The following is a 12270-nucleotide window of genomic DNA, read 5'->3' on the forward strand; positions in this document are numbered from 1 at the left end:
CAGATAAAACCTCTGAAATGTTGTTAATTTTGTTCCTTGCAGCTGATGGCTCCTCTGTGTTGGCGTTTCACGTGACGGAGGGTAGCACAGTGATTTTGCCGTGCCATTACTCAGTGAAGCACCATGGCCTGAGCCACGTCTGCTGGGGACGGGTTTGTGGAACGTTCTGGTGCAATGACATCATCGTGCAAACAGATGAGTACGGCGTCATCTCCAAAGTCTCAGACAGATACAAGCTCATCGGAGATGTTCTATCAGGACAAATGGACCTGGGGATCCAAAAAATACAAAAGACAGACAGCGGGCCGTACTGCTGTAGAGTGGACATCGAAGGGTTTTTCAATGACAAGAAGATGTCCTACACGTTGAGGGTCATGAAAGGCAAGTCATTCAGATGCTTTAAAGTTGGAAAACGTTTGGAGAGCTTCTATTTTACTGTAATAAATCTTCATGAATTTTCATTTCTGAAGCTTCAACGACTGTGCCTCCAACAACCACGACCCCGATTACTACAGAACCAATGGAGACAGGTGAGGTGCATTAAGACAATTGTTTTGTTAGTTATCTCAAAAGTTGTTGAAATATGCAAATGAGGCATTATGTCATTAAATATGCACTAATTTGCATACATTTCCAGAACAGAAATCTGAACATTGATAAAGCCAGGTTCAAAACAATTGGTTCAGAATATAGAGTTTGGTGTACATAAGTGAAGAATTCTTGTTTTAGATCATGAGAAAAGCTCAATTCAAGAAAATTGTGTTTAAAAATGTATTGTAATTGAATTCCAAAGACACAAATTCAATGTGTATTAAGTGCAGTCTGAAAGAACAATGGGAGCAAAATAGCCCGAATATCAAAATTCATCAGTGCCTGAAAAAACTGTTTTTGCCTCGTGTCTTACCTTAGAAATCATTTCTGCTGACTGCTTTTAACAGCTAATTCCTTTATACGTGATTTGCATAGTAAGTGTCATGCAAGTTTTTTTAGACCCTTGGTTTTAGCATTCAGTCAAACCACAATATATGATTAATCACCAGTTGCATTTCAGTTGCACTTGCACACAGACTTATGAGTGTCATGAGAGACCACATGGCGCAATAACTCAAATGTCAAAGACCCTTGTGGGTAGAGATGATGTTTCTCACGCATCAACCGGCATGAGCGATTTCTGACTTTCGCTCTGAATTTCCTAGTGTCTTCGCTGTCAGATCAGTCCAGAGGAGCAGACTCATCGTTCTCTGACATTTCCTGGCAGAATGTCACCCATGTGCATTCTGGGGCTATGGTGAGTTAAGGTGCTCAAACACAGTATATGGAAAATGAGCATATTGCTGTTAAGATTCTAATGGTACTTCCTCTATACACAATTATCATTTTAGTCAATGTAATGATCAATTACAGTAATCAATAATATATTCTGCAGATTAAATCACTCCTCTCTGTGTTTCTCCTGCCATTGTTTTATTATGCAGGAAAGTGAAAAATAGTGTGAGTAATATTATGAGCAACCTTGTTATGAGTCACCGAGTCATTGTATTTTGCGACATATAATTTCCAGCATGCTGTATAAAGTTTGTTACATCTCACTTATCTATCTATTTATATACAAACTACTATAAAATTTGGGATCAGAAAGTTTTTAAAGAAAGTAATACTTTTTTTTCAGCAAGGATGCTCAACGTGCAGTGAAGACAATGTTATGGACGATTTCTTTCAAATAAATGCTGTTCTTTTTAACTTTCTATATCAAATAATACTGAAAAAATGTGTCAATGTTTTCACAAAAATGTTAAGCAGCACAACTGTTTTTAACATTAAATAGCAATAATAAAAGTTTTTTGAGCACCAGATTGATGATTTCTGAAGAATCATGTGACACTGAAGACTGCAGTAATGACATCACAGGAATAAATTGCATTTTAAGATATATGAAAGTAGAAAATGGCTATTTTATATTGTATTTTGATATTTCACAATTTACAGTATTTTCTTACTGTTTTTACTGTGTTTTTGATCAAATAAATGCAGTCAAATTAAAGGATGTGTATAAATAGCATGGAAGTAACTTTTGAAATATTTTGTTGAGGAACTGACTCTTATGGCATCTCTTTTTATAACATTGTTTTTGAACTGAACTGAAAACCCAAAATGCAATTTAAAATGATGAAACCCTTCTTTTAAAGATGGAGGAGCCGATCTCTAGGATCACGCTACAGATGAACATCCCAGTTCTGTCTCTGTCTCTCAGTCTGCTACTGCTCCTCTTGGGTGCATTGGCCCTTTTGACCTTCAAACGTATGTATAACACTCAACTATGAATGTTAGACATTTATTTAATGAAAATGCTATTATATGTAAGTTATGAACGTATAATGTATTCTGTACTGAAAATAAATAGATATATTCTGATTCAGGTGGCTTTTATGGGAAGGCCTTTGACAGTGGGTGGTAAGTGCGTGTGATTCACTTTGAGAATACCACAATGCCATTTGTAACAATGTTATCACAATGACTGCTATGTTTTGAACCTCAGTTTTTCAAAGGAGCCCCGACACATTATTTATGAAATACGCACAAGAAGGCCAGTGGAGGAGAACATCTACACCCTGGAATAGACACAAAAACCTTTTTTACCTTAATACACACACACACATCCTGCAAGTCTTTAATATTGTTCATTTCTGATTTGAGAAGGAGAAACTAGGGCTGAAATATCCCAAAAAGGTGTATTTTATAAGTAGATAATGATAGACTTTTCATTTTTGTGTGAAGTATCCTTTTAAGTGTCAAAACTCCTGTAAAATTGTAAAAATAAATAAAGAGAATATATGTCCTACATTTTTTTCTTGTTCTTTCTTTCTTTCTTTACATGGATCGTTTTATTTTAAAATAATAAATCTGGAATATTTACTCTTGATTTTGTTCATTTGTCTACTCATTTAAAATGAATTTCTTTTTCAGCCTTGGAGGCAAATACACAAATCTTAGCACTTCTCACCACCATATCCATCAGATCCCAATGGCTGTCTGACCCACTAATGTATTGCTCAACAGAAAACCTTAAGCATCTGAATGTTACCAGTTCCTCAGTTCAGTTAGACGCAGGGGTGTCAAACTCAATTCCTGGAGGGCCAGAGCCCTGCAGAGTTTAGATTCAACCCTAATTAAACACACCTGATCCAACTAATCAAGTCCTTCAGGCTTATTTGAAAACTACATGGCATGTGTGTTGGAGCAGGGTTGGAACAAAACTCTGCAGGGCTCCGGCCCTCCAGGAATTGAGTTTGACACCCCTCAGTTAGAGTGGTCATCAGATGATAGCAAGAAAATGCAGATGGAGCCATGTGAAGAGCCTCAGTCACTGGAGACTGTAAGTGTCGACTGTAAACGTCAAGATACAGGGGAAATGAAGAGAGCAGCTGGTGCCATCTAGGGGATTTCATAAAATATATAGGAAACAAATGCGAAATGGATTTATTAAAAAAAAAATGCATAAAACTTCTGAAATGGAAACTTAATTTAAAGTGAAACACATCTAGGCCTGTCTCTGAGTCTGAAATATATCACTTAGCCACAGACAATTTCCAATAGGGACAAAGAACTCAGCGGTAATGTTAGTAAGACTCATGGCAGCTGCTGTGGATTCAGAGGAGGTCCTATAACATCCTTGCCATGTGTTTCTGTCTTGTGCCGCCCCTGCAGCTATGCACTGCAGCACATGGAAATATGATTTATTGCTTGATGGAATTTCTTAATTCACTTAATATTTCCACCAGAAATGTGTGTCTGTGTGCTTATTAGGTTTTAATCAAATGATTGTATATTTGAAATATTGACTTTATTTTTGTCAGACTGTTGATTGTGTCATTTTGTAATGTGTTTTGTATCTACAGGTGCATCTCAATAAATTAGAATGTCGTGGAAAAGTTCATTTATTTCAGTAATTCAACTCTAGTGTCAGTGTCATCCTGTGATGTGATGTGCTGTTCTGTCAAATGAGTAATTTGTGACCAAGTCTGTCGTCAAATCAAACTCATGCCTTTTGCCTCCCTAATTGTGCAGATATAAAAATGGCTGTCTTTTTTCTTTTTAACCTTCCATTATGAAGTATTATTATTATTATTAATGAAATTACACGGTGTAGTACTTAAAAGGTTAATCACAGCTAACAAGGAACGTTGGCTAACTTTCTGGCAAGGTTCTCTCAAATTAGTGAACAAACATGCTTCCAGTAATGTTAATAGAACATTTGTTAATTTAATTTAATAGTTTTTTGTTATGTTGGTCTTTACTTTAAAAAGGCATTTGTTTGTATTGGTAATGGTGCAGAAGCTTTGCAGTGATTTTGAATAATATATCAGGCTCACGTGTGTAAATTCAACAGGTATTCATTAAGACAGAAAATCTGAGTTGTAAAAACACAATTATATAACTCTGTTTTTCACTCTCAGACAAAAAGGTACAAAGCTGTCACTAAGCGGTATGTTATGCAAAAGCTAAAAGGTATTACTGTAGTACTTTAAAGGTACAGGCACCTTCTGAAAGGGTATCACCCCAGTGACAGTTTAGTATTTTGTATATTGTTAAGAGTGTTGTTAACATTTATTTTATAGGAGATGTAGTATTTGATTAACTTACTGCTTTTAAAATATTGTTATATTGTAAATTATTTGAATTGCACTATGATTAGTAATGTAAACATATAAATATGCTAATAATTTCCCCCAAATTATTGTTCAATTTTTTAGATGTGAAAACGAGAAACGACAATCTACAATATACAGTAGAGCTTGTTTGACATCTCTAATTTTACTCTTTTTTTTTTTAAATGTGGAAGTGGTCTTAAAAATCCTTCCTTTATATTCCACTATAGCAAAAAAATAATAAAATTAATTAAGTAATTTGCTTGGTTCAGTGCAGTAAACAAATTGTCTAATAGTGCTTTATGATGTAAACTTATTATAATTGCGGATATAATTGCATGCAGATGACTAGCATGGTTAGGAGGAAGAACAGGTAATGCTCCCCAATGTCCAGATTGAATATTTTAATAATATTTTGCATTATTATTTTAACTTTAAAAAAAAAATTTAAAAAAAAGGAAATCCATGGAAATTTCCCAGCATGTTTGAGCCAAAGAACCATAGTGAAGTAAGTAATTTCTGAAATGTAGCAGGATACACATTACTGTAACTTTCATGCCCTCAAGTGTCTGTGAGAGGAATCACAACCACTTCCTACCATGCAGCCACTTCAGATGGATGAAATAATCATTTAATGGTCAGTGAGCAAAGTTTCGATGAGCCCACAGAGAGAGAGAAAATAAGCAATAGGGAAATTCAAACCTGAAATGTGACCACATACTTTGATCGAAAGATTAACTTTGAATTATCTGACAAATGAATTTGTGTTTATAATTGTTGACACAAGGGCAATGTCTCACTAACTATAAGGTTTTAAAACAAAAACATTCAATTGCACAAATGGTTGTTTCCTTTTGCAGTGTTTTTATATGCTGGTTTCAAACACTAAAACATAATATAATGTTGATGTTTTTTTATGAATTATGTAGGCTAATTTAAACTAAAATATAATTATATTTTGTACTAGCTGTTGTGCATCCTCCTGGAATACACTGAGAGAAGAGTCAACATTGTGCTTTATATGTGTCATACGGTGGCCTCAAAAAGTGTATGGACATTTTAGCCATGAATGTCATTGCATTAGATTAAATCAAATCAAGTGGAATCTGCAAACAAATGATGCTTCTCAGAGCTCAGAGCTAACTCCACTTCTCTGAGCTATACAATTTAAACTACAAGTGAATGTCAAGATCACAGAGCATCTGCAGTTGTAGCACATCACATTACATCAAATTTAAATGTGGGCAAATATTTTTGGGGCCACTGGACAAATGAAACATCTGTCTTTATGCTTTCTTGCTGAAAAAAATAATAATAATTACATAAACAGTTAAGTGCTGTGTTAAATGCTTGTTAAAATAATCTATTCTATAATAATAATACATTTTGAACCACACACAGATTAATAAATAACGCAGGTGAAAATATTAGAAAATATGTTGTAAAATTTATTTATTTATTGTTTTAATTCTTGTGAGAATCTCCTGCTCGCACCTCATGAGCCCTTCCTTATACGTTGCGCAGGACTACATAAAGCGCGAAACTCACCTGCTCACTTTGTTGCGAGTAAGGAGTAGAGTTATCAACGGTATTTACAGTGTGTAGGCTATTCCGTTGTTGATAGCGTTTTATTTTGTCGAGTATGTGACAGCGACTATCTCGCAGAGAGAAAGCGGAGGGAGGTGAATGTGTTCACGGGGTCAGTCCCGGTCCATCACTTACACCCAGCGACCACAAGGCGGAGGTCCATCCTAGTTCCGACGAGACGCCTGTGTCGGTGAGGGAGGCGGGCCGGGCAGGAGGGGCAGGAGAGAAAGGAGAGAGGGCGAGACAAGACGAAGAAGAAGAAGAAGAAGACAAAGAGGTTTCGGTGGTTTGCCTCTTTCTTCTGTTGTTTGTCTCGTCCCAAATCCACCAGAGCTCAGGATGAGCAGGTGGACCAGGACACTGACGAGGCCCCATCCAGGAGGTGTACTGATGGTAAATGACAAGCTCTCTCAGTCTCTCTGAACATCAAAAAATCTCCTAATCATTTACACACAATGTAAAAATCACAGTCACATATTATAAAAATGCAGAACAATTACTTTATTCCACAACATGTGATGAAATTTTTAATATAGAAAGCAATATTTTGAAGAAATTTAAGATTTCAAGTAGTCAACTGTTCCCCTAAATGAAAAATGAATATGAGAATGCAATATTTTATTGTTTTTATTTGATTAAAACAATCATTTGGTTGATATTCTTCTCTTTAGATCAGACTTCTCTACAGGACATCATCTGTACTGTAGAGTTCAATGATCATCAGGAGCCTCCTGCCAGTAGTTCTGAAGTCTCTCCCGCCGCCGAGGACCAGCAAATGCTGGACATCCAGCCTCAAGATCAGGACAGTCCAGTCAGTCCATCAGCAGATGAGAGTGCATCACATCTGCTGAGACAGCTGGGCTGTGATGAGATCGTGAGGATTGAAGGTGAGTTTACTGTCATAATCCAAAATATAACACACACATGCTATTCTTACAATATATATATGATTATTATTATTTATATTAGTATGTTTATAATAGATAGAAAGTGTATCAATTATTATAAAAGTACAAGTATAGTGATTATATGAGAATTCCAAACAATGTTAAATTAGTTTTAGAATAAGAATGACTTGCCTTACTGCAGGACACTGCTTTATTATATTATTAAAAATGTAAAAATAACTATAATTATGTTTTACTAGACCACATTTGCTGGAAATATGTTATTGCCAAGAAGATGGGGGAAGGATCATATGGCTCCGTATATGAAGGGACCCGCTGTGAGGACGGCCTTCAGGCGGCTGTGAAATTCACAGCGAAGACAGAGAACGAGCCATACATCAGCCTTGTAAGTGAACTGTGCTCTCTGTGTCATCGCCTGTTAGTCATTGATTGCAGATCATAACATTTTCGTTTAATGTGATCACAGAATCAAATAATTAATATTTCAAACAGACTGCGCAAAATCCTTATTTGAGAAATCACTTCCATCTAACCGTCATAAAAACGGTCTTTCTTCTAGACTGACCATCCCAGACCAGTGCCTCTAGAGGTGGCCCTGACAGTCTTGGCCAATCAAGACCCCAGCTGTCGCCACATAGTTACTGGACTGGTGGGACCATCCCGACCAATACATTATGGTCTTAGAGCAGCCCTCACCTTGCATGGACATGCACGATTTTTGGCTGCATTATGATGGCCTCTTCAGTGAGGGGATGGCCCGTCATTTCATGCAGCAGGTTATCGACGCTGCTGCTGTGTGCTGTTCCCGGGGGGTCCTCCATCGCGACATCAAGATGCCGAACCTCCTGGTCAACACAGAGACCCTGGAGGTCAAGCTGATTGATTTCGGCTGTGGGGACCCCCTGAAAAGCACATCATACAAAACCTACAGTGGTACGTATTATTTTTCAAACATGTACTTTGGGACTTAAACTCTAGTGACCAGTGACTCCATATCTTAATCAGACGAGATATGAACTAATAATGAACAAACATTCCAGAAGAATAAAAGCCAGTCATAATATATTTTTTTTGACTAATGTTAAATGCAGTCAGAGTAAAGTGAGAAAACATACAGTGGCAAAGCAAACTTAACATTTAACAAACTCTTTCCTCCAGGGACAGCGAGGTAAGAGCAGAGGCTTCATCTGGAGGATATGCTCTTCCATGACTGGTTTAAGGTACCTAGTCAAAAACAAGCTAAAATGATTTTGAAGACATATTAATATTTTTGTTTGTGTATTTTTTGGCTTTTTGGTGGTTTAGTTTGATTATCTGAATATGAACATTAGCTTCCTTATTTTACCTTTCAATACCTGCAGCAACTCATATAGTCAATCCTCATACGCTGCATAAATAACATGTTGTATGTTTATACCTTGTGAAATTTTGTCTAATTTGTACAATTTATAATTGTGTTTCAGGTCCCCCTGTAAGTCATGGAGGACAGGGTCATGGAGGACTTTCTCAGCCACCTTGGGCTCAGAGATCCTGTCAGGGCCACTGCAAAAATCACTCTGAAGGCCTCCATAAAAGTTCCTGACGCTGCTGCTCCAGAACCTGCTGAGGTCAGAGAGAACCCAATCAAAGGCAAGACAGAGTTTACTTGACACGGTACTTTTTCAGAGCTGCCCTGGTCGCAGAGCTTCTTGTCCCGGCCTGAATGTTTCTGTTGCTGCAACCCCAGAACCTGCAATGGTTTCAGAGCTCATAACAGCTACAGTTGCAAAGCTTCCCATCATGTGTGCCACAAAGGTTCCTCTCATGATGGTGTTAAGATTCATGCCCAGGGCCATCCTTAGGGGGGTGCAACTGGTGTGGTCGCACCAGGGCCCGTGGCAAACGGACCGAGGGGGACCACCCCTGCCCCCCAGGAACGCAATCGCAAACAGACCGAGAGGGAAAGGAACGCGATCGGGAACAGACCGAGGGGGAAAGGAATGCGATCGCGAACAGACCGAGGGGGAAAGGAACGCGATCGCGAACAGACCGAGGAGGAAAGGAACGCGATCGCCAACGGACCGAGGGGGAAAGGAACGCGATTGCGAACAGACCGAGGGGGAAAGAACGCGATCGCGAACGGACCGAGGGGGAAAGGAATGCGATCGCGAACGGACCGAGGGGGCCCTGCATCAGCTAAGGACGGCCCTGTTCATGCCACAGCTGCCAATGTTTCAGCCAAGGCTGCCTCAGCGTTTCCTGTCAGAAACTTAAGTCAGAGCTTACGTCTTTTCAACGAGTTTTTGCTGGGTGGGTTATGTCTAAAGCTGCTCCAATCGCAGAGCTCATCTCCCAACCTCCCTGGTCCCAGAGGTTCCTGCTAAATCTGCTCTGGCCCTAGAGGTTTCTGTCTCGACTGGATCACAAGATCCTCTCACGGCCCCAGTGTTTCCTGTCACTGGTGTGATTCCTCCATAAATATGTGCGTCACATTAAAACACAATGTTTGTGAAAATACACATAAAATGTAATATTTTACTAGGAAAACATGATAATCTGGAAATATTAACAATTCCAATTATGCTTCCATTCTAAAGAGGTTAAGCCTCTCGTTTGACCAGTTTATATTTATCACTGTGTATGTTCATTTGAAAGATAAACTCACCAGGTAAGTAACATCTCAAAAAGGAGTTACACTATGTGGCCCACCATTTACTGTTTGAAGCCCAAAGTATCAAACAGCAAATTTGTTTTGGTGAGGAAATAAAAGGAGCTACCTGTACATTTATTAGAATCTAAAACAAAATATGTGATTTAAATCAAACTGTATGAATAACTTAAGTGACATGAGCAATTCAAATGAAATATATACAAAACGTGTCAACTCATATGGCATACAACTTATCTCAGCGGGGCATTTACCATTAAAAAACGTGACACTGCATTTTATAATGCGCCGGAGATCCCAGATAGTCATAATGTAAAACTAAATTATTTTACCTCTGTTGCCTTTATGTAATATTGCCACTGTGAAAATAAACAGCAGAAGGCAATAAAATCTTACTTTGATAAAGGAAATTAGAAACAACAGTCCAAACAGAATCAAGTCACTCATTTGCTTCTACCATTTTGCTAGCATGCTGCTAATTATTCCAGTTTTAGACAACTCATTGAGTTAATATTTCAGCTCGCTGTAATTTCAAATAACGTTTATTTTTTTACATAAACGGAGTCTGAATTTATCACACATACAATAAAAAAAAATCTCTAAATGACAGAAATAGCCTGTCTCCAACCTTCAAGCTACCATCTTTACACAACTTATTTGAACAAATACTCGCTGTACAATACAGTATAACAATGTGCCTTCAGAATACAGTGGTTGCTTTCATTGTTTCTTTCTAAATATCCCAAATACAGTGCATTAATAAATGTATACACGTTTCAATTTCAGAGGAATGCATTGTACAGATAAAAAAAGAGAGAGACTGCAGAAAAAAAAACAGAACAACAGCTACAGTACACAATTCATTTCCTTGAGGAATCTTTTGATTAAGAGGAAGAAAAAAAACAGGCATCTTAAGGCTTATGTTGAATTTGATGGACCTTTGTCAGGAAGTATAAAGGTCTGCAGAGTAAATACTGCTATGTCATACTGCCCTTTTATATTTCAATGGAACAAAACACTGATATTTATAACCGTCATCCAAGAAAGTCTATTCTTACTATCAAAACAAGTCGAGGGGAAAGACGAGAAAAGAAAGAAGCGGGAAGCTGTTCGCCTCCAGTTCAGTTCTGTCAGTTTGAAGATGAATTCTAAGACGACGTCCGATACACATAAAACTCCTTTTTGAAATATTTGCATCCTTCAGAATGTCTCAGCAACTCATTCTGGAATGTACAATGTTAATGGGTCAGCGTCTGTGACTGCCTGCGTATGATAGTCGGCATGTCTTCATTAATGGGCGTCTACGCCTGTGTGCCTCGTGCGAGGGCAGCAGGGTTCCTGAGAGGCCTGCCAGTGTAAGGTAGCAGGTGGTGCAGAGAGAACTGAATGCTGGCGGTGGAGGTGAGGGGGGAAAGAAGATCTTCCCCGGATAACTTTCAGTTCTCCTCAATGAGGGTGATATCTAGTTCAGTGCAATCCCTTTCAAACACGCTAGTTTGTCCCCCGTCACGCTCTTCGGGGTCCTCCTCCTCTCTCTCCTCCTCCTCGTCACTTTCACTTAACGGCCCAATACTCGTCCTACCCAGGCCTTCAGCTGGTGAACATGAGCCTCTGAAGTCTCCAAAAAAAGGCTCAAGGCCCATACAGATGTCCCCGCCACAGGCCAGTCTGCCACGTTCCATATAACTTAGAGGGTCTGTGCTTCGAGTCTAAAAAAACAAAGAAATAAATAAAGTTACTTCAGTTTAGTGACAACAAAACACAGGTAAAGCAACAATTTAAGAGACTTCTAAGCTTCTCCTCGCTACTTTTTGGTGCACAATCATATATTTTATGTGCTTTGGCCACATAAAATTACTTTAAGAGCAAGCAGAAGCCTCTGCATCAAACGACTGTTTCTGTTGTGGATTGAACGTAAATGTTAGCATTAAAGGGATAGTTCACCCAAAAATGAAAATTTGATGTTTATCTGCTTACCCCCAGGGCATCCAAGATGTAGGTGACTTGTTTCTTCAGTAGAACACAAACTAAGATTTTTTAACACAAACCGCTGCAGTCTGTCAGTCTTATAATGGAGGTGAATGGGAATCACGGCATTGAGAGTCATAAAACATACACAAACAAAACCAAATTAAACCCTGTTGCTCGTGACGATACATTGATGTGTAAAGACACAAAACGATCGGTCTGTGCAAGAAACTGAACAGTATTTATATAGTTTTTTACCTCTGATTCACGCAATATCCGAACTGTCCTGAGCACGTCCTCCTGAGCGCGTTCTCAACAGCAGGCGCGTGAGGCGTCTTCTTCTTCTTCTTGCTTTACGGTGGATCGCAGACTTATAAGTGCATTACCGCCACCTATCTCTCAAATGGACCATTGACACTCTATCTACAATCTCAATTAGGAGTGTCAATGGACCACTTGAGAGATAGGTGGCGGTAATGGACTTATAAGTCTGCGATCAACCGTAAAGCGAGAA

The 12270-nt window shown here is 38.5% G+C and overlaps 2 protein-coding genes and 1 pseudogene across 3 annotated transcripts in view; 2 read left to right on the forward strand and 1 right to left on the reverse strand.

Moving 5' to 3' along the window:
• timd4 (T cell immunoglobulin and mucin domain containing 4) overlaps positions 1-2828 on the forward strand; it is a 5752-nt gene extending 2924 nt beyond the window's left edge. The window contains exons 2-7 of the mRNA XM_016521395.1: positions 43-381; positions 471-530; positions 1197-1288; positions 2187-2298; positions 2418-2451; positions 2537-2828. Of these exons, the coding sequence (XP_016376881.1) occupies positions 43-381; positions 471-530; positions 1197-1288; positions 2187-2298; positions 2418-2451; positions 2537-2618 (719 nt within the window). The 3' untranslated portion in view covers positions 2619-2828. The remainder of the gene's footprint in view (positions 1-42; positions 382-470; positions 531-1196; positions 1289-2186; positions 2299-2417; positions 2452-2536) is intronic.
• A 3460-nt stretch (positions 2829-6288) lies between these two features.
• LOC107715272 (uncharacterized) lies at positions 6289-8723 on the forward strand (annotated as a pseudogene).
• A 1632-nt stretch (positions 8724-10355) lies between these two features.
• Positions 10356-12270, reverse strand: part of LOC107715420 (protein FAM53C-like) — a 12869-nt gene continuing 10954 nt past the window's right edge. For both annotated transcript variants that reach the window (XM_016521559.1, XM_016521558.1), the window contains exon 5: positions 10356-11497. In XM_016521559.1, the coding sequence (XP_016377045.1) occupies positions 11225-11497 (273 nt within the window). In that variant the 3' untranslated portion in view covers positions 10356-11224. The remainder of the gene's footprint in view (positions 11498-12270) is intronic.

This window comes from Sinocyclocheilus rhinocerous, unplaced genomic scaffold (assembly GCF_001515625.1).
Source record: "Sinocyclocheilus rhinocerous isolate Xijiao unplaced genomic scaffold, SAMN03320098_v1.1 scaffold299, whole genome shotgun sequence".
NCBI lineage: Eukaryota > Metazoa > Chordata > Actinopteri > Cypriniformes > Cyprinidae > Sinocyclocheilus > Sinocyclocheilus rhinocerous.